This window comes from Pleurodeles waltl, chromosome 5 (genome assembly GCF_031143425.1).
Source record: "Pleurodeles waltl isolate 20211129_DDA chromosome 5, aPleWal1.hap1.20221129, whole genome shotgun sequence".
Classification (NCBI taxonomy): Eukaryota; Metazoa; Chordata; class Amphibia; order Caudata; family Salamandridae; genus Pleurodeles; species Pleurodeles waltl.
In genome coordinates this window covers 841644273-841667700 of record NC_090444.1, presented here as the reverse complement: position 1 = coordinate 841667700, position 23428 = coordinate 841644273, and the positions used below count along the sequence as shown (strand labels likewise).

At 47.6% G+C, this 23428-nt stretch overlaps 1 protein-coding gene and 1 long non-coding RNA gene across 10 annotated transcripts in view; one reads left to right on the top strand and one right to left on the bottom strand.

The window, feature by feature from the left end:
• The window catches only part of LOC138296083 (zinc finger protein 773-like), a 464416-nt gene that overhangs the window by 165307 nt on the left and 275681 nt on the right, over nucleotides 1-23428 (top strand). For 7 of the 9 annotated variants that reach the window (XM_069234910.1, XM_069234908.1, XM_069234906.1 and 4 more), the window contains exon 2: nucleotides 19496-19622. In XM_069234910.1, coding sequence (XP_069091011.1) covers nucleotides 19589-19622 — 34 coding nt within the window. In that variant the 5' untranslated portion in view covers nucleotides 19496-19588. Of the gene's footprint in view, nucleotides 1-19493; nucleotides 19623-20313; nucleotides 20567-20886; nucleotides 21102-23428 lie in introns of those variants that run through there. The other 2 variants (XM_069234913.1, XM_069234912.1) reach the window with 2 other exon arrangements.
• Nucleotides 1-23428, bottom strand: part of LOC138296084 (uncharacterized) — a 331416-nt gene that overhangs the window by 110752 nt on the left and 197236 nt on the right. The window lies entirely within an intron of this gene.

The following is a 23428-nucleotide window of genomic DNA, read 5'->3' as shown; positions in this document are numbered from 1 at the left end:
TATTCTTGCTACCTCCGCCAGTGGCCACAGTTGTAACGGATGCTTCCACTCTAGGGTGGGGAGCTCATCTGGGGGACCTGGAGATCAAAGGCCTTTGGTCTCCAGTGGAACAGAGGTTTCACATAAATCTGTTGGAATTGCGGGCGATACGTCTGGCTCTCAAGGCCTTCCTCCCTTCCCTTCGCGGTCAGTCGGTTCAGGTCCTGACGTACAACACTACAGCGATGTCGTATATAAACAAGCGGGGAGGAGTGGGGTCGTATCTTCTCTGCAGAGAAGCTCTTCGACTCTGGTCCTGGCTTCAGGACCACAAGATTTACTTGGTAGCAAATTATTTGGCCGGAGTTCTGAACGTGTGTGTGGACGTTCTCAGTCAACTCATCTCGATCGATCACGAGTGGCGTCTTCATCCGGATCTGGTTCTTTACATCTTCCAGATGTGGGGATACCCGCAGATAGATCTGTTTGCCACTCAGGAGAACACACACTGCCTGTTGTTTTGCAGCCTCCAGTATCCGGTGCAAGGAGCTTTGGGGGACACATTTCAGATGTCCTGGAAAGGTCAGTTGCGTTACGTGTTTCCCCCCCATACCCTTGATTCCTTGGGTTCTGAGGAAGATCCGCCAAGACTGGGCCCAAGTCATCTTAATAGCCCCAGATTGGCCAAGAAGGGTGTGGTATTCAGACCTTCTCCAACTCTCTCTCTGCCCTCCGCTCCGTCTCCCTTACAGGGCAGACCTCCTTTCGCAGTCGCAGGGGCAGATTCTACACCCCCACCTCCAGAGCCTGCACCTTCATGCCTGGAGATTGAACGGGGCAATCTGAGTTCCTTTTCTCTCCCGCCGGAAGTGGTGGATGTTATTTTATCGGCCAGGCGACACTCCACCAAATCGATCTATGCAAGCAGGTGGGCCAGATTAGTCAGTTTGTTTGGAGAGAACCAAATTAATCCCTTGAAGGCTCATTTGTCTGACGTATTGTTATTTGCTCTTTCCTTGGCACAGAAGGGTTGTGCAGTTGCCACAGTTAAGGGCTATTTATCAGCACTGTCGGCTTTTCTGTGCCTCCCAGACCAGCCCTCTCTGTTTAGGTCACCTTTGGTATTGAGGTTCATTAAGGGTCTCACTAATAAGTTTCCGCCCACTCCGTTTGTTATGCCACAGTGGGATCTTAATTTAGTATTGACATTTCTAATGGGATTGCCATTTGAGCCGATGCACTCTTGTTCCTTACGATTCCTAGTTTTAAAGACTGTCTTTCTAGTGGCCATAACATCGGCCAGAAGAGTGAGTGAGCTCCAGGCTCTTAGTGTAGAGTCCCCATATCTTTCCTTTTTTTAGAGACAAAGTGGTGTTAAGGACCAAGGCGGCTTTCCTCCCGAAAGTTGTTACACCCTTTCATTTGGGGCAGTCTGTTACTCTCTCTTCCTTTTACCCTCCACCTCATCCATCCAAGGAGGAAGAGAGGCTTCACCGGTTGGATCCACGAAGAGCATTGAGCTTCTTTGTCGACAGGACTAGGGAGTTCAGGCAAGACGATCAGCTCTTCGTTGGATACGTGGGGAAGAGGAGAGGCAGAGCAGTCCACAAGAGAACGCTGTCCAGGTGGGTCATTCTCTGTATCAAACTTTGTTATTCCTTAGCAAAGAAAGAACCACCTGTAGGGCTCTGAGCTCATTCCACCAGGGCTAAGGCTGCTTCATTGGCCTTGGCTAGGGGTGTTCCTGTGGTTGACATCTGCAAGGCGACAACTTGGGCGTCCCTCCATACTTTTGTCAAACATAATTGTTTGGACTCTGAGGTTAGGAGGGATGGCCATTTTGCCCGCTCAGTGCGGCAGGATTTCTTGATTTGACCATTCAGGCACCCATCTCCGGAGGTGGTACTGCTTTGGGACTCTATTCTTTAGGTGAGGAATCCACAGGTAGGTGTATCCATCAGAAGAACAAGTTACTTACCTTCGGTAATGCCTTTTCTGGTGGATACATTAGCTACCTGTGGATTTCTGCAAAGTTAATGTTCACCTGTTTGCCTCAAAGGCATGTAAAAAATGGTGATAACTGACGTCTGCACATCGACGAGGGGTTCTTATTGCCTGGATGACGTCATGCGGCATCGCGTGGAGTTGGGCAATTGTGACGTCATTGTAGACGTGCAGAGCTAGAAGAAAAATTTACATCGAAGCTGGCGCGTGGGGGAAAATTCTTTAGGTGAGGAATCCACAGGTAGCTAATGTATCCACCAGAAAAGGCGTTACCGAAGGTAAGTAACTTGTTCTTCATGTACAATAGAATCAAAGCCAGATCCTAGGATCCATTCTAGGTTTTACCCTAACTCCCCATGCTCTGAATCATGTGTGGGGGTGGAGCCCACTCTAAGCCCCAGCCTAGAGGGTGGAGCAGACTGTCAGAGCCAGCTCCACCACCACAGACACGGTCTTTGGAAAATTGCAGTCTGTGGAGGGAGCATGAGGGTCCCAAGTGTCTTTCTCACCACCTTCCCAGGACAGCAGGACCCCAACCTAAGATGAGTGGATAGGGGTTTGTGGGGCTCAAGCCTGTTGCTCAGAGTCCCCACCGTTAAGAAGGTGTGTGGTTAGGCTGGGGGACTAGACGACACACGCATTGTGCTCTGTGTCCTCTGCCCCCACTAATTAAGTGTTTTTTGAAAATTATTATTATTTTTTTTTTTTTACTTTTATTTTGTTTTCATTAAAAAAAAAAAAAAACGAGCCTCATGCTCTTGGGACAAGGGCTCCAGACTTTCCTGCTGTCCTGGCCTTGAGGATTGTGACCTTCAGGGCGGGGCCGCCTATCACGAGGTCCGTGACCCCCGCCCCCAAAAAAACGGCGTGGCCCGATTTTTTTATTTTTATTGTAGGGCCTGAGAGCCCAAGCACATGAGGCTCGGGCCCTCAGCCCCGTGCCTCACGCCATGGACGTTCTGGAGTGGGGGCAGGGGCTGCTGACCTCACACCTGGGACCTTCGAGGGCTCGGGGTTGTCACACGCTCAGCAACCCCCGCCATTAACTGAACAGGTCTGCTCTCAGGGACCGCAGACTCACGTCGTGTGGACCCTGAGAGCAGGCAATGTTAGGCTAATAACGCAGGTCACCGAGCCACACACAGTCAGCGACCCCCACCAATAACTTAACAGGCCTGCTCTCAGGGACCGCAGACTCACGCCGTGAGGTCCCTGAAAGCAGGCAATGTTAGGCTAATAACGGGGGTCGCTGAGCCACACGCACTCAGCGACTCCCGCTCTTAACTTAGCAGGCTTGCTCTCAAGGGCCGCAGGTTGTGAGCCCGAGGCCCCATACGAAAGTCTTTTTTTGTTTGTTTTTTTTGGTGCCCACCACCCTACCTAGAAGACAAAATGTGCCCTTCACCTCTCCATAGCCCTCCCTTTCACATACGTCATATGTTTTAAAGTGGTGGTAAGGGGTTGCTTTACCTATCCACTCAGCTAGCTACATATAGTTCTGTTCCTTGCAGCAGGCTTATTAACCCTCTGCGCTACTTCATGGAGAGTCAAAACTACCGCTCTCTAGGAGGAACATTCATTATAAGAGTTATCTTGATAATCTAATTGTTTCCCGAAGGCTGCATGCACAAGGGGCTTTTCAGCATGTGCTTTTAAATCGCAAGCTTCGCCAGTTAGCACCCCTATCCAGGGTTGCATACAGTGTGGCCACACCTAGACCCCAGCAGTCTGCCTTTCGCCCCTTTTGTGGCTACAAGCTACTGGGGGTCTGGGGTGACCCAAAGTGCTCAAAATGCCGGACACCCCTATGCCACCCCTGTAAGGTAGTGACTAGTTGGGGTGGAGGCACATGGTTCTGTACTCCCACCCTCAGTGAGCCTAGCCCCTTGGTGTGCTGGGGGGCAAGGATTTGTGATGGGCACCCGTAGCCCATTTTATCATAATTAAAACACATTATGCATACCACATAAATAGAATTAATTAAAAAATGAAAACAAGGCCTTGGATAATAGTGTTCAAAGTACATGGCACATATTGTGCTCTGGACGTCCTAGGGAAGGGGTCTAGAGACACCAACAGGTTGGAATTACATTACAAAAATATACAAACAGTCCATAGTTATTTACCTTAAGTAGAAGCTGGTGTGCATTGCTAATTTGCGCTCTGCCCTTCATATTTTTCTCCTTGATGGTCTGGGGTAGCCTTGCTCTCCGCCAAACTTCAATATGCCACTCACAAAAAGAGTCTTGTGATGTGTTTGTGTGTATGATACCTTTGGGGGCCTTTTATACTTATTAACACAGGCTAATTATGCATAGGCATTGTGGAGGGGCGGGCTCAGAAATATATTATGCTTTATGGTAACAATTTCATAACATGTCACCTGGGGGCTACCACTTTCTACGTTGACATCTGCTAAGCATGTATGGGTCACTCTTGTGAGAAAGTAGCCTCTTTCTAGCCTTGTTACCCCCACTTTTGGCCTGTTTGTGAGTGTATGTCAGGATGTTTGTCACTGTTTTCACTGTCTCACTGGGATCCTGATAGCCAGGCCTCAGTGCTCATAGTGAAAACACTATGTTTTCAGTATGTTTGTTATGTGTCACTGGGATCCTGCTGGTCAGGACCCCAGTGCTCATAGGTTTGTGGCCTATATGTATGTGTCACTGGGACCCTGTCACACAGGGCCCCAGTGCTCATAGGTGTGCATGTATATGTTCCCTGTGTGGTGCCTAACTGTCTCACTGAGGCTCTGCTAACCAGAACCTCAGTGGTTATGCTCTCTCATTACTTTCAAATTGTCACTAACAGGCTAGTGACCAATTTTACCAATTTACATTGGCTTACTGGAACACCCTTATAATTCCCTAGTATATGGTACTGAGGTACCCAGGGTATTGGGGTTCCAGGAGATCCCTATGGGCTGCAGCATTTCTTTTGCCACCCATAGGGAGCTCTGACAATTCTTACACAGGCCTGCCACTGCAGCCTGAGTGAAATAACGTCCACGTTATTTCACAGCCATTTTACACTGCACTTAAGTAACTTATAAGTCACCTATATGTCTAACCTTTACCTGGTAAGGGTTAGGTGCAAAGTTACTTAGTGTGAGGGCACCCTGTCACTAGCCAAGGTGCCCCCACATTGTTCAGAGCCAATTCCCTGAACTTTGTGAGTGCGGGGACACCATTACACGCGTGCACTACATATAGGTCACTACCTATATGTAGCTTCACAATGGTAACTCCGAATATGGCCATGTAACATGTCTATGATCATGGAATTGCCCCCTCTATGCCATCCTGGCATAGTTGGCACAATCCCATGATCCCAGTGGTCTGTAGCACAGACCCTGGTACTGCCAAACTGCCCTTCCTGGGGTTTCACTGCAGCTGCTGCTGCTGCCAACCCCTCAGACAGGCAGCTGCCCTCCTGGGGTCCAGCCAGGCCTGGCCCAGGATGGCAGAACAAAGAACTTCCTCTGAGAGAGGGTGTGACACCCTCTCCCTTTGGAAAATGGTGTGAAGGCAGGGGAGGAGTAGCCTCCCCCAGCCTCTGGAAATGCTTTGTTGGGCACAGAGGTGCCCAATTCTGCATAAGCCAGTCTACACCGGTTCAGGGGACCCCTTAGCCCCTGCTCTGGCGCGAAACTGGACAAAGGAAAGGGGAGTGACCACTCCCCTGACCTGCACCTCCCCTGGGAGGTGTCCAGAGCTCCTCCAGTGTGCTCCAGACCTCTGCCATCTTGGAAACAGAGGTGCTGCTGGCACACTGGACTGCTCTGAGTGGCCAGTGCCACCAGGTGACGTCAGAGACTCCTGCTGATAGGCTCCTTCAGGTGTTAGTAGCCTATCCTCTCTCCTAGGTAGCCAAACCCTCTTTTCTGGCTATTTAGGGTCTCTGTCTCTGGGGAAACTTTAGATAACGAATGCATGAGCTCAGCCGAGTTCCTCTGCATCTCTCTCTTCACCTTCTGATAAGGAATCGACTGCTGACCGCGCTGGAAGCCTGCAAACCTGCAACATAGTAGCAAAGACGACTACTGCAACTCTGTAATGCTGATCCTGCCGCCTTCTCGACTGTTTTCCTGCTTGTGCATGCTGTGGGGGTAGCCTGCCTCCTCTCTGCACCAGAAGCTCCGAAGAAATCTCCCGTGGGTCGACGGAATCTTCCCCCTGCAACCGCAGGCACCAAAAAGCTGCATTACCGGTCCCTTGGGTCTCCTCTCAGCACGACGAGCGAGGTCCCTCGAATCCAGCGACTCTGTCCAAGTTACCCCCACAGTCCAGTGACTCTTCAGTCCAAGTTTGGTGGAGGTAAGTCCTTGCCTCACCTCGCTGGGCTGCATTGTTGGGAACCGCGACTTTGCAGCTACTCCGGCCCCTGTGCACTTCCGGCGGAAATCCTTTGTGCACAGCCAAGCCTGGGTCCATGGCACTCTAACCTGCCTTGCACGACTTTCTAAGTTGGTCTCCGGCGACGTGGGACTCCTTTGTGCAACTTCGGCGAGCACCGTTTCACGCATCCTCGTAGTGCCTGTTTCTGGCACTTCTCCGGGTGCTACCTGCTTCAGTGAGGGCTCTTTGTCTTGCTCGACGTCCCCTCTCTCTTCAGGTCCAATTTGCGACCTCCTGGTCCCTCCTGGGCCCCAGCAGCGTCCAAAAACGCCAAACGCACGATTTGCGCCTAGCAAGGCTTGTTGGCGTCCTTTCGGCGGGAAAACACTTCTGCACGACTTTCCAAGGCGATTGGGATCCGTCCACCAAAGGGGAAGTCTCTAGCCCTTTTCGTTCCTGCAGAAACCTCAGCTTCTTCTGTCCAGTCGAAGCTTCTTTGCACCCGCAGCTGGCATTTCCTGGGCATCTGCCCATCTCCGACTTGCTTGTGACTTTTGGACTTGGTCCCCTTGTTCCACAGGTACCCTAGATTGGAAATCCACAGTTGTTGCATTGCTGGTTTGTGTCTTTCCTGCATTATTCCTCTAACACGACTACTTTGTCCTTAGGGGAACTTTAGTGCACTTTGCACTCACTTTTCAGGGTCTTGGGGAGGGTTATTTTTCTAACTCTCACTATTTTCTAATAGTCCCAGCGACTCTCTACAAGGTCACATAGGTTTGGGGTCCATTCGTGGTTCGCATTCCACTTTTGGAGTATATGGTTTGTGTTGCCCCTATCTCTATGTTTCCCCATTGCATCCTATTGTAACTATACATTGTTTGCACTGTTTTCTAAGACTATACTGCATATTTTTGCTATTGTGTATATATATCTTGTGTATATTTCCTATCCTCTCACTGAGGGTACACTCTAAGATACTTTGGCATATTGTCATAAAAATAAAGTACCTTTATTTTTAGTATAACTGTGGATTGTGTTTTCTTATGATATTGTGCATATGACACTAAGTGGTACTGTAGTAGCTTCACACGTCTCCTAGTTCAGCCTAAGCTGCTCTGCTAAGCTACCATTATCTATCAGCCTAAGCTGCTAGACACCCTATACACTAATAAGGGATAACTGGGCCTGGTGCAAGGTGCAAGTACCCCTTGGTACTCACTACAAGCCAGTCCAGCCTCCTACAACTCTGACTTGCAAAAACATAGGTTGAAAGTTCATTGCTTGACGTAAGCAGTAACAAGCAGGCCAGATAAGATACTGCGGTGGTGGGCAGCAGCTATACTAGAAACTGCGTATCGGCCTGAAGACCCCCATTGGCCTGTCAGGCCTCACTTATCTTTCCCGTACACACAGCTACCCTCTTTAGCTAACTATGACTTGTGTTTTCATGCTATATGTCCGTATAAACCTTGCTTGACCCTTTCTGTGCCTGTGGGCTTGAAGATTTTTTTTTTAAAGTCACCATTGTACATTCCCTCTAGGCTATGCAACGCTAGGGGAGGGTGGGTAGGGGCTCTGTAGTTCCACCGCACCTCCCTCTGAAGAGGCACACTGCAGCCCAACCACCATGATGGCATGAACATGCCCAGACTTGTCAGAGAAACACAGTGCACACCTGCATGGCTGCCATTTTACACAACACAATGACCTAGACACTAAACACAGCATCAGGGCACGTGGCAAACACGTGATCACACCATGTCACAACACATGTGACTCACGTACGCCTACTTTCAGTTCCGGGGAGGGCTCTCGGGTCACCGGAAGTCCCGGTAACGGATGTGATGTCACTTCCAAGGGGGTGGGACAACTGTCACTTTTTGAATGATAAGTAAAGGTATTCCCATATTCTACTAACGGTATATATCGCTGTCTTACAGCTTAGTGATATTCATTACGTCTACAGTCAGAAAAACATCCAAGACCTACTACTATAAAATGAAATATCTGTTACTGCCTTTTCTTAACAAATTGTAAAACAGTTTGCTGGATTATCAGTACATTTAGCAGTTCCGACCTGTCCTTGAAAGATTTGAAATTCAAGGTTTTGCTTGGTGAAGCCACAAGAGCTAAAATAAACCTTAAGCCTCAAGCAGAGGCAATCTCAGTATAAGAGGTCCCAAAACTATACTTTGAAATCTGCTGTGGTTGTGATCGGATACAACCAATGAGACTGGACAGTTAAAAATTGACTCCGTGTTTACTGTGCTGTGTTTACTCTGTTTGCACATGTGCTCAGTTTCTGACCGATAAAGAATCAGAGGGCCTCAATGATTCACCCAAGATGACAGAGTTTGGTGTGAAATTCCCTGTTTGGGGTGCAGTTCAAATCTGCTAGTTAAGTGTAAGTGACAGTAGGCATGACCTTAAGAAATGGGCCATGATTTTTCTTTTGCTAATGTATACAATAAAAAACAAATGTTTAAAAGTTAAACAAGTGTGAATGCTGCCGTCAAAAGTATGCCGTCATATGTTTGCAAAGAAAATTATATGACCTGCACTCCTTTTCAGGTGGCTGTGGAATGTGATCAGACAAAATGCTGCCATTCACAGTGCAAGGCGCTCAGAGGATGGGGATGAAGTGGCTTGACCCATTGCCCCGTGCGTTATGCTGTAATGGGCAAAAGCAAAATGTGAATGAAACTTGAACAGACCATTGCATGAAGGATGCTGACCAAAAGTCCCTTTCCAAATGTAAATATGTGTGTATCTTTATTAAGTTAGCTAAAACTGTCTCAAGATCAGACCTAAGAAACATATCACTGGCCCTGCATTGCAGCATTAGATCAATAGTGCTTTGTTGTCTGTGGTTGTCTTCATTTATCTGAATTCCACTCTTGTATTTATAAATGGTTGGCTGCATTATCTGAAAACGCAATGTAAAGTACATGAAAGGTGAGATATTGACACCATAGAAAACGCAAAAATAAAAGCAAGTCAGCTGGTTTGTACAGCAATGGGATCTTATTCATTTGTAGACTACCTGATATTCCTGCTTGCTTGCCTCACTGTATTTAGGGCTCTCTAGACCTGGCCCCCAGTTAAAGGTTGCATGCTGCAAGGGTGTCGAAATTATAGGGGTTGAATTGAAATTACAGGGGTTGTGTTCACAGATTTTGGTTAGCAATAGCCCACTTGTTTGTGCAGTTGCAAGATGTCCCCAGAATGGGGAATAACAAGTGAACCCGTAAATAACTGGCAATTTTTCGCATGTGGGTTCCTCATTCTGGGGGATATCCTGCTTCAATTTACCATCTGCTTCAAGAAGGTGGTGACAGGAATCAGTGGGACGGGATTGGGGGAGGCTGTAAGTGGGCAGAGGGCCCTTTGAGCCCCCTTTTCCGTAGGGGCCAGGTTGAGTCCAGACTGTGCTTGTGTCTGCAACCACTGCCCAATCCACTTATGATTATACCAGCTAGCGTTTTCAGCCCTGTGTACAGATGCCTGGTAAATATAGGTGCAGGAAAACCTCTTCTCCTGTGATCAGGGAGACACATGGCTTCCCCCTGGTCATAATGGGACCCCTGGTCTCTTATCCCCTGTATCAAAACTTTCAGACCCTAGTTCTTGTAAAAAAATGTTTGGGGCATCTTCCACAGATGAATGAGTGAAGGGAGAAATAGAGGGACATTGTGTGGCTTTGTGGGTAAACTGGCTCATCGGTATTACCTGATGACTTCATGTTGACAGGTTGCAATTTTTATAGTCCTGAGCTTTGAGTTCACAAATTGTTGCATTTTGGGAGTTAAAGTCTATGTTGTCTTCACTTTATCTCAATCGACTAAGGCATCTAATAATTATTTTTAAAAGGAATTCCTGAAACTCAAAGCAAGGGTCCTACTGAGAGGGATAGAAGAGGAATGGTCTCAGTTTGTTAAATGCAGCTGGGGCCTGGTACTTTGTCCTCTTCTGACATCTTGGGATTATATTAAATATGTCTCTTTGATTACTAACACTGTTAATAAAGAAGCTGCTAAATCCAAGAGGGAAGCAAGTGGCTCCTTCAGCACACCCAGCCTTCTTGATTCTATGTGAGGACCAGAGGCGTCGGATTATGTTTCTCTCTCTTTACTGAACAATTAGCAGTAACCAAACAAATCTTTAAAAACAAAAAACAGCTTTTCCAGGGCGCTCCCGTAATCCATACTCTTCCCCAATCACGTCTGCCCCATGTATGTCTATCTCTGCAAACACAGTCCTTCCTCTTTCTTAGCTGCCAACAGATAAGTCCTTCTCCCTACTTTCATTCGATCGCTATTGAAAACGTTTTCTCAGATGCATTAGCAGCGTGGTGTGGGAGTGGGGATATTTCAGTTTGTCGTGGTGCTCTGTTACGACAGCTCTCTTGCGCGTCCCGATCTGATTTTGCGTTCAGCTCACGTTTGTATGCCTGTGACCTCAGGTCCATTCTTGCCCGTATTTGGGCTTAGCCGAACGTCCAACGGGGAGAGTTTACGTTTAGGGCATGGCCCTATCTGATAATTCAGCTTAGGGTCCACTCGGATGCCTTGACCATGACCGCTTTGTTTTGCGAGGATGGCAGTCCTCTTTCTACTCCATGCGTTGCACATGCCCTCTGCTCCAATTTCTCCGTTGTAGTCAGGAGATTGTACTGAGTGCTGCGTACACGTGGAGAGCGTTTCCTTTTATCCCCTGAATGCCCAACGGGGCGCATAAACATTTCAAGGCTCTGCCTTGGAGTTTTTGATTGCAGGAGCACCCTCCACATTTGATCTTGCTAATTAACACTTGTTTTTGATTGCCTTCAGTCCAGCTCAATATCTGTGAGCTTATATCATGCTGGGGCTACCGCCCCTCTGAACTTCTTCATTCTTCTTGCTCAGAAGCCTGGTGTACTACCCGAAGAGGACAACTATTATCAGAAACTCTCTGAGATAGCAGACGAGCATCACATGGAGGAGAGATTGGTTGAGGGCCTGGGGCACCACGTCCAGGACTCTGTAAATCAGGCTCTCATTAAAGCATTAAAACCCACAATGTGAATTAAGGGTGTGTGCCCTCCCCGAGACTGGATCCAGAGATGACCAGACTTCTGATTTGGGCAGAGTCCACAGAGCCTCTACGGGACCTGCCTCTTCAGCTGAAATTCTGGTGCAATTCAGCTGAAATGCTGGTGCAAATGGCTGCGTCAGTTATTAAAGACCATGAATATGCCTCCTTCACTTCTTTGGAGGTTCCGGACTCCTTTATGGGGTCTTCTACGCAGGCGGAAGCGCCCCCATCCTCTGCCCCCCAAATCTTCAGACTCTGACCAGGTGCATGACAACCCTAAATCTTCTGGCAAACATAAATGTATGACCCGCAATCTGCAGGAGGGCAACCAAGTACTTCACACCTTGTCTTTTGACCCTGAAAATATCATCCACCCTCGTTCCACTGAGTGGGTTTCTTGTATTGAGGTGGCACATTACGTGGAGGAAAGATTGAGGAAGGGTTTTGACCACGATGTGCGCAGCACTCTGCGCTCTGAATGTTCTTGCCCCTTCCTTTTGGGCAAAATAGTGGATACGCCTGATCTAGATCCGAATATGGCGACTTTCATTAAAAGATTCTAAAAAGGGCCTAGATCGGGCATGGAAGGGTTGCCAGGATAAACTTCTGGACATCTCAGGTCCCATCACAAAAATGCTGGAACTGGCAGTTCATGCTAAAGAAACCAGTGCTCCCCTAGATCCGCAGACTGTATTGGAATGGGCCCAGTGAGCCATCTGTCTTTTGTGCAATGCAAATTGCATGATTTCCACTGAGCGCAGACGGTCTTTTTTGATGCGCATTGACCCTAAGCTGGCGGAATAAGCCCTTACTGAGGCACGCTCCATGGCGAATGGTTTACTATTTGGCAACAAATTCATCAAAGACTTAGGAAAATATGTGGCTACTTTCCCCGCAATGGGTAAGGCCCAGTCTTCTATGAAAAAGATATTCAGTGGGGCCCTTTTGTCCTGGCTGGTTGCTACAGGGGCCGAGTGCCAGGCTGTGGATTTTACCAGGCCTCAGTAGGCTGCAACCAGCGAGGCCGGTGTACCTACTATTCCACTCCGGATTCTACCCTACCAGATACCAGGGAGGCCGGGCCGTGGCTTTAGAACCAATAACTAGGGTGGTTACAACGCCTCTGATGGGACATCAGCAGGTGAGAATCATTCCATACTCAGAGGTTATTCTAGGGGGGAGGTTCAAGGAGCATATTCCGGCTTGGGAAGGCATTTCTCAAGATCCGTGGGTATTGCAGACAGTGCGAGAATACAGACTGGAGTTTTAGGCTTCCCTTCAGCAGAGAACCCCTCCTTGTCCCATTCATTTTTCCCAAGTAGACAGCAATTTCATGGACAAGGAGATCGACGCACTTCTGCAGAAGGGGACCATAGTCAGAGCGAGACCTCACATTTCCGGGTTTGTCTGTTCGATATTCTTGGTGCAGAAAAAAAGGCAGGGGTTCCAGTCTAGTGCTCAATTTGAAGGATTTCAGCTCCTGGATAGTCCACAGTCACTTCAAGATGGAGGGTATCAATCTCTTAAGAGATCTTCTGCAAGAAGAAGACTATCTAAACGCCTAGATCTCAAAGAGGCTTATCTTACGGTGCCTATTTTCGAGCCACACCATCAATATCTTCAGTTCCATTGGCGAGACCAATGGTACAGATTCTCTGTTCTCCCCTTCGGTCTTTCTTCCGCTCCTTGGTGCTTCACCAAGCTTTTACATCCAGTGGTGGAGTTCTTCAGGGAAAGAGGCATCCGCCTCATGTTATAGTTCAACAAAATTCTGATCATGGCTCAAAGCGAGGATTTGGTGTTGATGCACCTGTCGTGGACTGTTCAGCTTCTGCAAGATTTGGGTTTCCTTATCAACTCGGACAAGTCGATCTTGATTCCGTTCAAGGTCATAGAATTCTTAGTGTTCCAGGTCGATTCTATCAAAGTCCAACTGTTATTTCCTCTAAAAGAGGAGTTCTATCAAGAAAGAGTTGAGGAGAACCCTTGTCTCTCCAAGTATATAATTGAGGACCCTAGCACGATTAGTGGGCCTCTTAGCCTCCTCAATTCAGGCAATTTTTCCAGGGGCCTCTGCATTACTGGGCCTTGCAGCGTCTGAAGAGAATACTTCTTCACAGAGGATTGTCCTTTTCGGAGCAGATTTTGCTGTCAGGTGAAGCCAGGGCAGAAATCTCCTGGTGGCTAGCTCACATGGATACGTGGAACGGCAGGGCCATCTTCGCCTCAGTGCCGGAGATGGTCATAAAGTCGGATGCCAGCCGCTGGGGCTGGGGAGCTCCTTGCGGTTCGGTACAGACAGGGAGCCGGTGGTCCTCAGAGCAATTGACGCTCCTTAGCAGTTGCCTGGAACTTCTAGCGGGAGCGTTCACGATTTGCTCTCTTTCTCCCTGCCAGGCGAAATGTTGTATTCTATTACGCATGGACAGCATATCGGCGGTTCGTTATATAAATCGCCTGGGAGACACCAGGTCTCAACTCCTGGTGAAGACTGCGAAGGAATTTTGGCAACTTTGCCTCCAACATCATATAACAGTGACAGCGGAGTATATTCCGGGACCCACCAACCTGGTGGGAGACTGGAACTCTTGTTTCCTGAAGGATGGTAGTGATTGGAAACTCAGCCCGCTGGTGTTTCACAATCTGAATCCTTAGTGGGGTCCATGTTCGATGCACCTGTTTGCATCGAGGCTGAATGCTCAACTGCCACGTTTCTTCAGTTGGAGACCAAATCCTCGAGCTCTAGGGTTGGATGGTTTCCTTCAGACATGGGAGAAGGATCTGCTCTTCGCATTGCCTCAATTCTCCATAATTCAGAGAGTACTCTCTCAGTTGAGACAGAAGGCAGAGCTCATTTTGGTGACGCCTGTTTGGAAGGCTTAACCGTGGTTTTCAGTGGCGATGTCACTGTCTTGCGCCCGACCAATTGCTGTTCCGGAAAATCTGTATCTGTTGCTGGATCCAGCGGGATCTCCCCATCCTCAGACAATAGTAGGGCAGGTGTCGCTCATAGCGTGGAGGATTTCCAGAGATGCTGGCAAGTGCCGGGAGTTTCAGATTATACATTGTTTTTCTTGTCCCAATCTTGGGCACCTTCCACTCACAAACTATATGAATCTTCCTGGAGGAGATGGGTTGGTTGGTGTGGTGAACAATGCATTGATCCTATGGGAGCAAACATTAATATGATCGTTCATTTTCTTTCTGACTTATCAGCACAGGGCCTAGCTTTCAGGACCATTAATAATTTTAGGTTGGTGGTCTCAGCAGGTTATCCTCATTTACAGGGTAAACCGGTCGGCGAACATCCGCTAATATGCAAGCTGCTGTGTGGTATCAGGATGGTTAAGCCTCCTCAGCCTAGGTATTCTTCGTTATGGGATTTAGATGTTGTCTTACTGTAGGAGGCTGGACTGGCTTGTAGTGAGTACCAAGGGGTACTTGCACCTTGCACCAGGCCCAGTTATCCCTTATTAGTGTATAGGGTGTCTAGCAGCTTAGGCTGATAGATAATGGTAGCTTAGCAGAGCAGCTTAGGCTGAACTAGGAGACGTGTGAAGCTACTACAGTACCACAAGTGTCACTTGCACAATACCATAAGAAAACACAATACACAGTTATACTAAAAATGAAGGTACTTTATTTTTATGACAATATGCCAAAGTATCTTAGAGTGTACCCTCAGTGGGAGGATAGGAAATATACACAAGATATACATACACAATAGCAAAAATATGCAGTATAGTCTTAGAAAACAGTGCAAACAATGTATAGTTACAATAGGATGCAATGGGGAAACATAGGGATAGGGGCAACACAAACCATATACTCCAAAAGTGGAATGCGAACCACGAATGGACCCCAAACCTATGTGACCTTGTAGAGGGTCGCTGGGACTATTAGAAAATAGTGAGAGTTAGAAAAATAACCCTCCCCAAGACCCTGAAAAGTGAGTGCAAAGTGCACTAAAGTTCCCCTAAGGAAAAAGAAGTCGTGTTAGAGGAATAATGCAGGAAAGACACAAACCAACAATGCAACATCTGTGGATTTCCAATCTAGGGTACCTGTGGAACAAGGGAACCAAGTCCAAAAGTCACAAGCAAGTCGGAGATGGGCAAATGCCCAGGAAATGCCAGCTGCGGGTGCAAAGAAGCTTCTACTGGACAGAAGAAGCTGAGGTTTCTGCAGGAACGAAAAGGGCTAGAGACTTCCCTTTTGGTGGACGGATCCCTCTCGCCGTGGAGAGTCGTGCAGAAGTGTTTTCCCGCCAAAAGAACGTCAACAAGCCTTGCTAGCTGCAAATCGTGCGGTTAGCGTTTTTGGACGCTGCTGAGGCCCAGGAGGGACCAGGAGGTCGCAAATTGGACCAGCAGAGAGAGGGGACGTCGAGCAAGACAAGGAGTTCTCTCTGAAGCAGGTAGCACCCGGAGAAGTGCCAGAAACAGGCACTACGAGGATGCGTGAAACGGTGCTCGCCGAAGTTGCACAAAGGAGTCCCACGTCGCCGGAGACCAACTTAGAAAGTCGTGCAATGCAGGTTAGAGTGCCGTGGACCCAGGCTTGGCTGTGCACAAAGGATTTCCGCCGGAAGTGCACAGGGGCCGGAGTAGCTGCAAAAGTCGCGGTTCCCAGCAATGCAGCCCAGCGAGGTGAGGCAAGGACTTACCTCCACCAAACTTGGACTGAAGAGTCACTGGACTGTGGGGGTCACTTGGACAGAGTCGCTGGATTCGAGGGACCTCGCTCGTCGTGCTGAGAGGAGACCCAAGGGACCGGTAAGGCAGCTTTTTGGTGCCTGCGGTTGCAGGGGGAAGATTCCGTCGACCCTCGGGAGATTTCTTCGGAGCTTCTGGTGCAGAGAGGAGGCAGACTACCCCCACAGCATGCACAAGCAGGAAAACAGTCGAGAAGGCGGCAGGATCAGCGTTACAGAGTTGCAGTAGTCGTCTTTGCTACTATGTTGCAGGTTTGCAGGCTTCCAGCGCGGTCAGCAGTCGATTCCTTGGCAGAAGGTGAAGAGAGAGATGCAGAGGAACTCGGATGAGCTCTTGCATTCGTTATCTAAAGTTTCCCCAGAGACAGAGACCCTAAATAGCCAGAAAAGAGGGTTTGGCTACCTAGGAGAGAGGATAGGCTAGCAACACCTGAAGGAGCCTATCACAAGGAGTCTCTGACGTCACCTGGTGGCACTGGCCACTCAGAGCAGTCCAGTGTGCCAGCAGCACCTCTGTTTCCAAGATGGCAGAGGTCTGGAGCACACTGGAGGAGCTCTGGACACCTCCCAGGGGAGGTGCAGGTCAGGGGAGTGGTCACTCCCCTTTCCTTTGTCCAGTTTCGCGCCAGAGCAGGGCTAAGGGGTCCCCTGAACCGGTGTAGACTGGCTTATGCAGAATTGGGCACATCTGTGCCCAACAAAGCATTTCCAGAGGCTCGGGGAGGCTACTCCTCCCCTGCCTTCACACCATTTTCCAAAGGGAGAGGGTGTCACACCCTCTCTCAGAGGAAGTTCTTTGTTCTGCCATCCTGGGCCAGGCCTGGCTGGACCCCAGGAGGGCAGATGCCTGTCTGAGGGGTTGGCAGCAGCAGCAGCTGCAGTGAAACCCCAGGAAAGGCAGTTTGGCAGTACCAGGGTCTGTGCTACAGACCACTGGGATCATCGAATTGTGCCAGCAATGCCAGGATGGCATAGAGGGGGCAATTCCATGATCTTAGACATGTTACATGGCCATATTCGGAGTTACCATTGTGAAGCTACATATAGGTAGTGACCTATATGTAGTGCACGCGTGTAATGGTGTCCCCGCACTCACAAAGTTCAGGGAATTGGCTCTGAACAATGTGGGGGCACCTTGGCTAGTGCCAGGGTACCCTCACACTAAGTAACTTTGCACCTAACCTTTACCAGGTAAAGGTTAGACATATAGGTGACTTATAAGTTACTTAAGTGCAGTGTAAAATGGCTGTGAAATAACGTGGACGTTATTTCACTCAGGCTGCAGTGGCAGGCCTGTGTAAGAATTGTCAGAGCTCCCTATGGGTGGCAAAAGAAATGCTGCAGCCCATAGGGATCTCCTGGAACCCCAATACCCTGGGTACCTCAGTACCATATACTAGGGAATTATAAGGGTGTTCCAGTAAGCCAATGTAAATTGGTAAAATTGGTCACTAGCCTGTCAGTGACAATTTGAAATAAATGAGAGCGCATAACCACTGAGGTTCTGGTTAGCAGAGCCTCAGTGAGACAGTTAGGCACCACACAGGGAACACATACATATAGGCCACAAACTTATGAGCACTGGGGTCCTGACTAGCAGGGTCCCAGTGACACATAACAAACATACTGAAAACATAGGGTTTTCACTATGAGCACTGGGCCCTGGCTAGCAGGATCCCAGTGAGACAGTGAAAACACCTTGACATACACTCACAAACAGGCCAAAAGTGGGGGTAACAAGGCTAGAAAGAGGCTACTTTCTCACACTTACGTTTTCTGAAAGCCCGACCTTGTAACAAAGACCTTTTGCGCAAACAACTATGAGCAAAACTTCCCCTTCTGCTATGACTGGTGTCCTGCCGACGGGTCTCAGACGTTCCTGAGTTGGATTTAGTAGGTAGAGTATTTACTCCTTCAGGAGTTTATTTTGCTATTTGTAGATGTACAAAGACTGCCTCCAGATGTAATGCTTACCTAGCCTTTCCCCATCAACAGAAATTATGTGTAGTCAAATGTTCGAAAGCCTATGAGGAGTGTACTCGTGATATTCACAGAGATATCCATGGACAATTGCTCCTTTCATTATAGAGTCCCTTCGGACCTGTTTCTGCTACCACTCTAGCAAGATGGGTCAGGTGGTTATTGGGGGGAAGTTGGGATAAATATTTCTTTGTTTGGAGTTCTCTCTGTTTGGGGAACTTTGGCTTCTAAGGCATTGCTACTGGTTTTCGTTTAGAGGACATTATGACATCAGCAGACTGGTCTTTGGACTCCACTTTCAAAGGTTTTTTATCTCAAACCTATTGTTGATGTGCTGTCTGAAGTGGTAGATCAACATTGAACTATCATAATCCGAAGCCTCCGGTCTTGACATAGAATAAAAAAAATACTAGCTTATGCATCAAGAATTTTCATTTCTATTAAGGACATGGAGGCGAGGATTATCCCACCCGCAAAACAATTTGCCTGTTTCTATTGCTATTTGTAAAATGGTTGCTGACGTTCTGCACAGTGTGTTGAATTTTATTTAGATGCCCACCCGTTGTTTCAGGGGAATGGATTAGGTATTTTTAGTTGTCTTTGTTTGCCCTTAGGTGAGGATAACAAGGGTTTCTGAATGATTGGTTTGAACAGAAAAAAAGGAATTTTCATTTCAAGGTCTTCAGCCCGGTTGGCAGTCGATGTTGAAAGAGTCTGAGATTCAGTTTGGCAGTTGGATTGCAGTTCCAAGTAGTCAAGAATCTGATTTCCACTGCTTGCAAAGAAAGAGGAAGGCCTGTGTTTGCAGGGATAGATATACATGGGGCAGATATGTGATTGGTGGACAGTATGAACTACAGGGGCGCCTGGGAAAAGTAGTTTTTTGTTTTTAAAGATTTGATTGGCTGCTGTTAATTGTTAGTAAAGCGAGAGAAGCATAATTCTCGCATCCATGCCCTTAATAAAATTGAAAATTCTTGATGTTTCAGCTAGAAAATGTTTTATTCTTTCCTGCTGGATACTGTCTAGACATATCCTGTTCGAATGCTACTGTCTGATTGGGGAGCCCAAGGGGAGGGGGCAGGGGTCAGGGTGGAAGCCACAAACATGGTCTCCAGCTGGCCTCCCCGCACCTTATAATACCTCTTTTGATTGAGAGGGAAAGGGTATTTTTGCAACGCCAGTGAAGCTGTTGAAGACAGACTCCATCCCTCTTGCATGGGATGGGTGCCATAAGCGATTTCTATGGAATTTAAAAACACACATGGACTTTTCCAGAAATGTTTTGCAATAAATACTCTGTTGAAAAGTAATAAATTAGTAGTTTGAGGAAGTGAATCACGTGTGTTGCTTCCAAGTATTGAGAATGTATTTTGAAAATTCTAATTATCTCTTTGTATTACAGGCATCAGTTACGTTCCATGGTGTGGCTGCCTATTTTTCTGAAGAAGAGTGGAAGCTTTTACCCCAGTGGCAGAAGGAACTTTATAAAAATGTTATGAAAGAAATACACCAGGCTTTGATTTCTCTCGGTAAGGACGGATCATCTTGTGCTTAATAGTTCTACACTTATAGTCTACTTTGTTTTCGCCAACCCAGTCCACAAGTCAATATAGTATTAACATAGTTCCGTCTTTTCTCTTGCAATACCCTCATCGTGAGATACTCCAACTTGGAAAATGTTTTAGACAGCACTTGGTGAGGGCCCTTAGTCATCTGGGGTAAACCTGAACACATGAGGTTAAAAAAATGCAGTTGTAGTTGTAGGCATGCATACATACTAAGACATGATTTTTTAAATTGTCTGCGCAAACCTCCCCATCATTGTTAGTAGTTTTATTGCTTGTGTTAAGTCTTTACTTTAGTCTAAGTTCACAGGGCAGTGCCAGAGTTTGTGTCACTACTGTTCTAAAAAATATGCTTACACTGGGCTTCAGAACAGTAAACGTCTCTCACCGTATGCTTTCTGTAGTTTGGTGTATTACTCCTTTGTAATGTTTACATTGCAACACTTGCAGGAATATTTTACATTTGAAAAGTACAATCAGTCATCACACTTTTGTAACTTTCATCCTGTTATCACCCTCAGGTTTTCTAAAGAGAAAAAAATCCTTGTGTTTTTTTCACTGCTGCATATACTTTTTAAAGACATTTCTAAGGACTTGAACACTTTGAACTTCACAGACTCCTTCTTTTTCATCTTGTCCTCCATTCACTCAATAGCAGGCCCTCAGTGCAGCCGATGACTTCCACCTTGACGAACTGCTAGAAGATGGAGTCCAGAGCCGTCATCATCACTCTGCAGCCCTCAGCCAGGAATTCCACTATGCCTTGTCCTTGCCTTCCTTTCGCATTTCCATGCCGCCTTCTTGAGGCTTTTTGAAAGAAATCATATTATATCCTCCCTGAAGCAAATCCAAGAAGGACACTGGGCTTCTTGGTATTAAACCGATAACTGCGGCAAAGATATTTTTAGGTTTGTAAAAAAAACAATGTGACCTTCTGGAAGTACGTCAAGTGTATGTGATAACCATACAAGATCAGAACTTTCCCAAAATTTATATATATATATTTCCATTGAAGTGATGTCCTTGAGCAAAATTTCGGAAGCTTCAATTAAAGTTAATTAAAGTTAAAGAGTAAAGCTAAAGGAAACTAAGTGCAATAAACAAGAACTAAAGACATTTCAAATGGGTTGAAAACCATAGTTGGAGATGACTAAGATGGCAGGATAGTCACATGAGGTCTGTCTATGCTCCCAGTGAGGAAACATCATCTTTTGCCTTATGTTTCCAGGTCATTGACGTGTTCTGAGAGTGCTTGCAGCCTCCCTCCACTGTGAAAACCCATTGGCATAGGGATTCTTGCTCCATTGCTGCTGCAGCATCGCTCCCGTGATCTGGTCCTGCCAATGGTGTAGCTGGGTTTGGTTCAAGGAGGTATCAGCACGTGCAAGGTGGAAGCCCTGGAGGATGCCTTGCCCCTGTCATGAGCCTTAGGGGAAGACTATGGTGAGTCGCTGAGGCCCAGTGTTGTGGTGAAACCCGTGTGGCCTCTGGCAGCACGAACAGCAATGGCAGCATAACTCAAATTTCCGTGGCCTAGCAGTGAGACCCAGACAGAACAGGACCTGAAGGGACCACAGCACCATTGAAAGAGCCCTTAAGGTGACTGAAGGTTGTCAGGCCCTGAAATGCCCTATCGAGAAGGTGTGCGGTCCAAGTGGGATGTTAATGTGTGTAAAAGGGCATCTTGAGGAAGGCCAGGTGTCAGAGGCTGACCTGGACCTCTGGAATCATGGCTTGGTGTTTGCTTGCCCCCTTCAACGGGGGCAGACTAACATTCAAGACCACAGCAAACACTGAGTGAAGGTCAAAGGAAAAGATGCAGAGAGACATTATGCACCCTAATTGACTAAATTGTCCCTAAGGATTAAACAGTGATTTATCCGGATGACTGGTAGGTCGAAGGGACCGCTACCCCAACAAAACACATTATTTTGTTGCACTGGGGTGAGCAGCATCCATGTGCTTCCAAGGGGCCCGTTACCTCTATCTAGGAGGGTCATCACGGGGATAGTTTCCCTGTGACAAGAGATAAGTACAGTTGGGTTTCGCATTAGAGGAGTATTCACACCTTTTTAGTGAGAATGAGGTACACTTAGGTCCTGATTAATGTTTGACACTTAAGCACAATTTGTAGCGAGAGACACGTTAGCTACAATATTTGGAATGCTGACTAGTAGTCCGTTCCATCACCAGCAGTCTTCCTTCCAGCTGTGTATGGAAAGGAGTTGTTAAATTTGCATTTGAGGGGCACGAGGCCATTACACCTGACATGTCCCCTTTAATTTTGGTTTTAATCTTGACATAGGTTCCTACCGATGCAATTATTAAAGATTTTCTTGCTTGGGACCTTTAACCAATTTTAATTTCACACCGGCTAGTCCTCTTTTTCACCTCACCTCCTTTTTGGCAAAAAATAATCAGAAGATCTCCGGCAAAGAGCCCTATTCGGGGCCCGTCCAGTATTGCAGTGCTGGCCTGACGAGGAGCAATGCCCTATGATGAAGCACGTCACCTATGGGTGAGTGAGGGCAGTTGCTCTTAATTAACTCATATCTGTTGACCTGTGCCTTCCCCCAGAATGACTTGTAATGTAATGGCATGTGTGCTACTTCTATATGACACATTGGTCCAGTACATATTTTATATGCAGAAAAACATGCTTTTGTTCAGCCTCCTTCTGCCTTTATCTTCTTTTACTTTAGACCTTTCAGCCATTGGTCTTAGATTCTGTTAATCATATCTTTTATCAGACAACAAGATCACCACTCATTAAATGGTATCATAGACTGTGGACTTGCGCAACTAGCTAATAGTGTAAACTGTACTATTTCTGATGGATACAACTACCTGTGGATTCCTCACCTCATGAATACTCCCATGGCGCCAGCATTCTACAGAAATCTTCTTACTAGTCTCTGCACGTCGACGAGGACGTCACTGTCTCGCACGCGACGCCGTCTGACGTCATACAGGCAATAAGAGGTCCTCGACGACGTGCGGACGTCAGTTCCCTTTTTTCCGTGCATTCGAAACGGTTATCTTCGAGGGAGCAACTGTTACTCTTGCGGTTACAGTGTATATCTTGCTGCGTACTCTTTCTCTGTGGAAATAATGTCGCAGAGAAAGTCTGGATTTAAGCCTTGTCGTGAGTGTGGAGGCAAGATGTCGGTGACGGATCCTCATTCCGATTGCCTTTGGTGTTTGAGCTCCGACCACGACGTCTCGACTTGTGATTCATGTCAGCACATGAATCCGAAGGCCCTTAAAGAACGTGAGGCGAAGCTGTTTATGGCCAAGTCAAAGGAGAAGCATCACAAGAAGTCTTCTCCAAAACATCGGCGTCATCGAGACTCCCGGCGCCGTAGAGAATCTCGGCGTCATTCAAGGGAGGCTCGTTCCAGGTCTCCGGATCGGCGCCGAAAGACATGGGAGGTCAGCCCCACGGTGACGCCGCATCCTTCGACGCCGTTGCCCTCTCCGGCGTCACCAACTTCGCCTGGACAGGCGTCGGTGATTGAGGTATTGGAGCCTCAAGTGTTTTCTCCGGCGCAGACGCCGAGGCCGGAGTCGGGGTCGCCTCCGAGACAGGCACCCCAGTATCCGGCTTTTCCCACCCCTGGAGCCGATAGTTCCGCATTCTTGAATGCGATGTATGCCATCTTCCAACAGATGGCTCCAGGGGGTGCTCCGGCTGGGCCTTTGGCCTTTTCTTTGGGTGATCCTGCGCCTCTTCGGCCGGCACCCTTTATGCCCTTTCTCCCGTTTGGGAA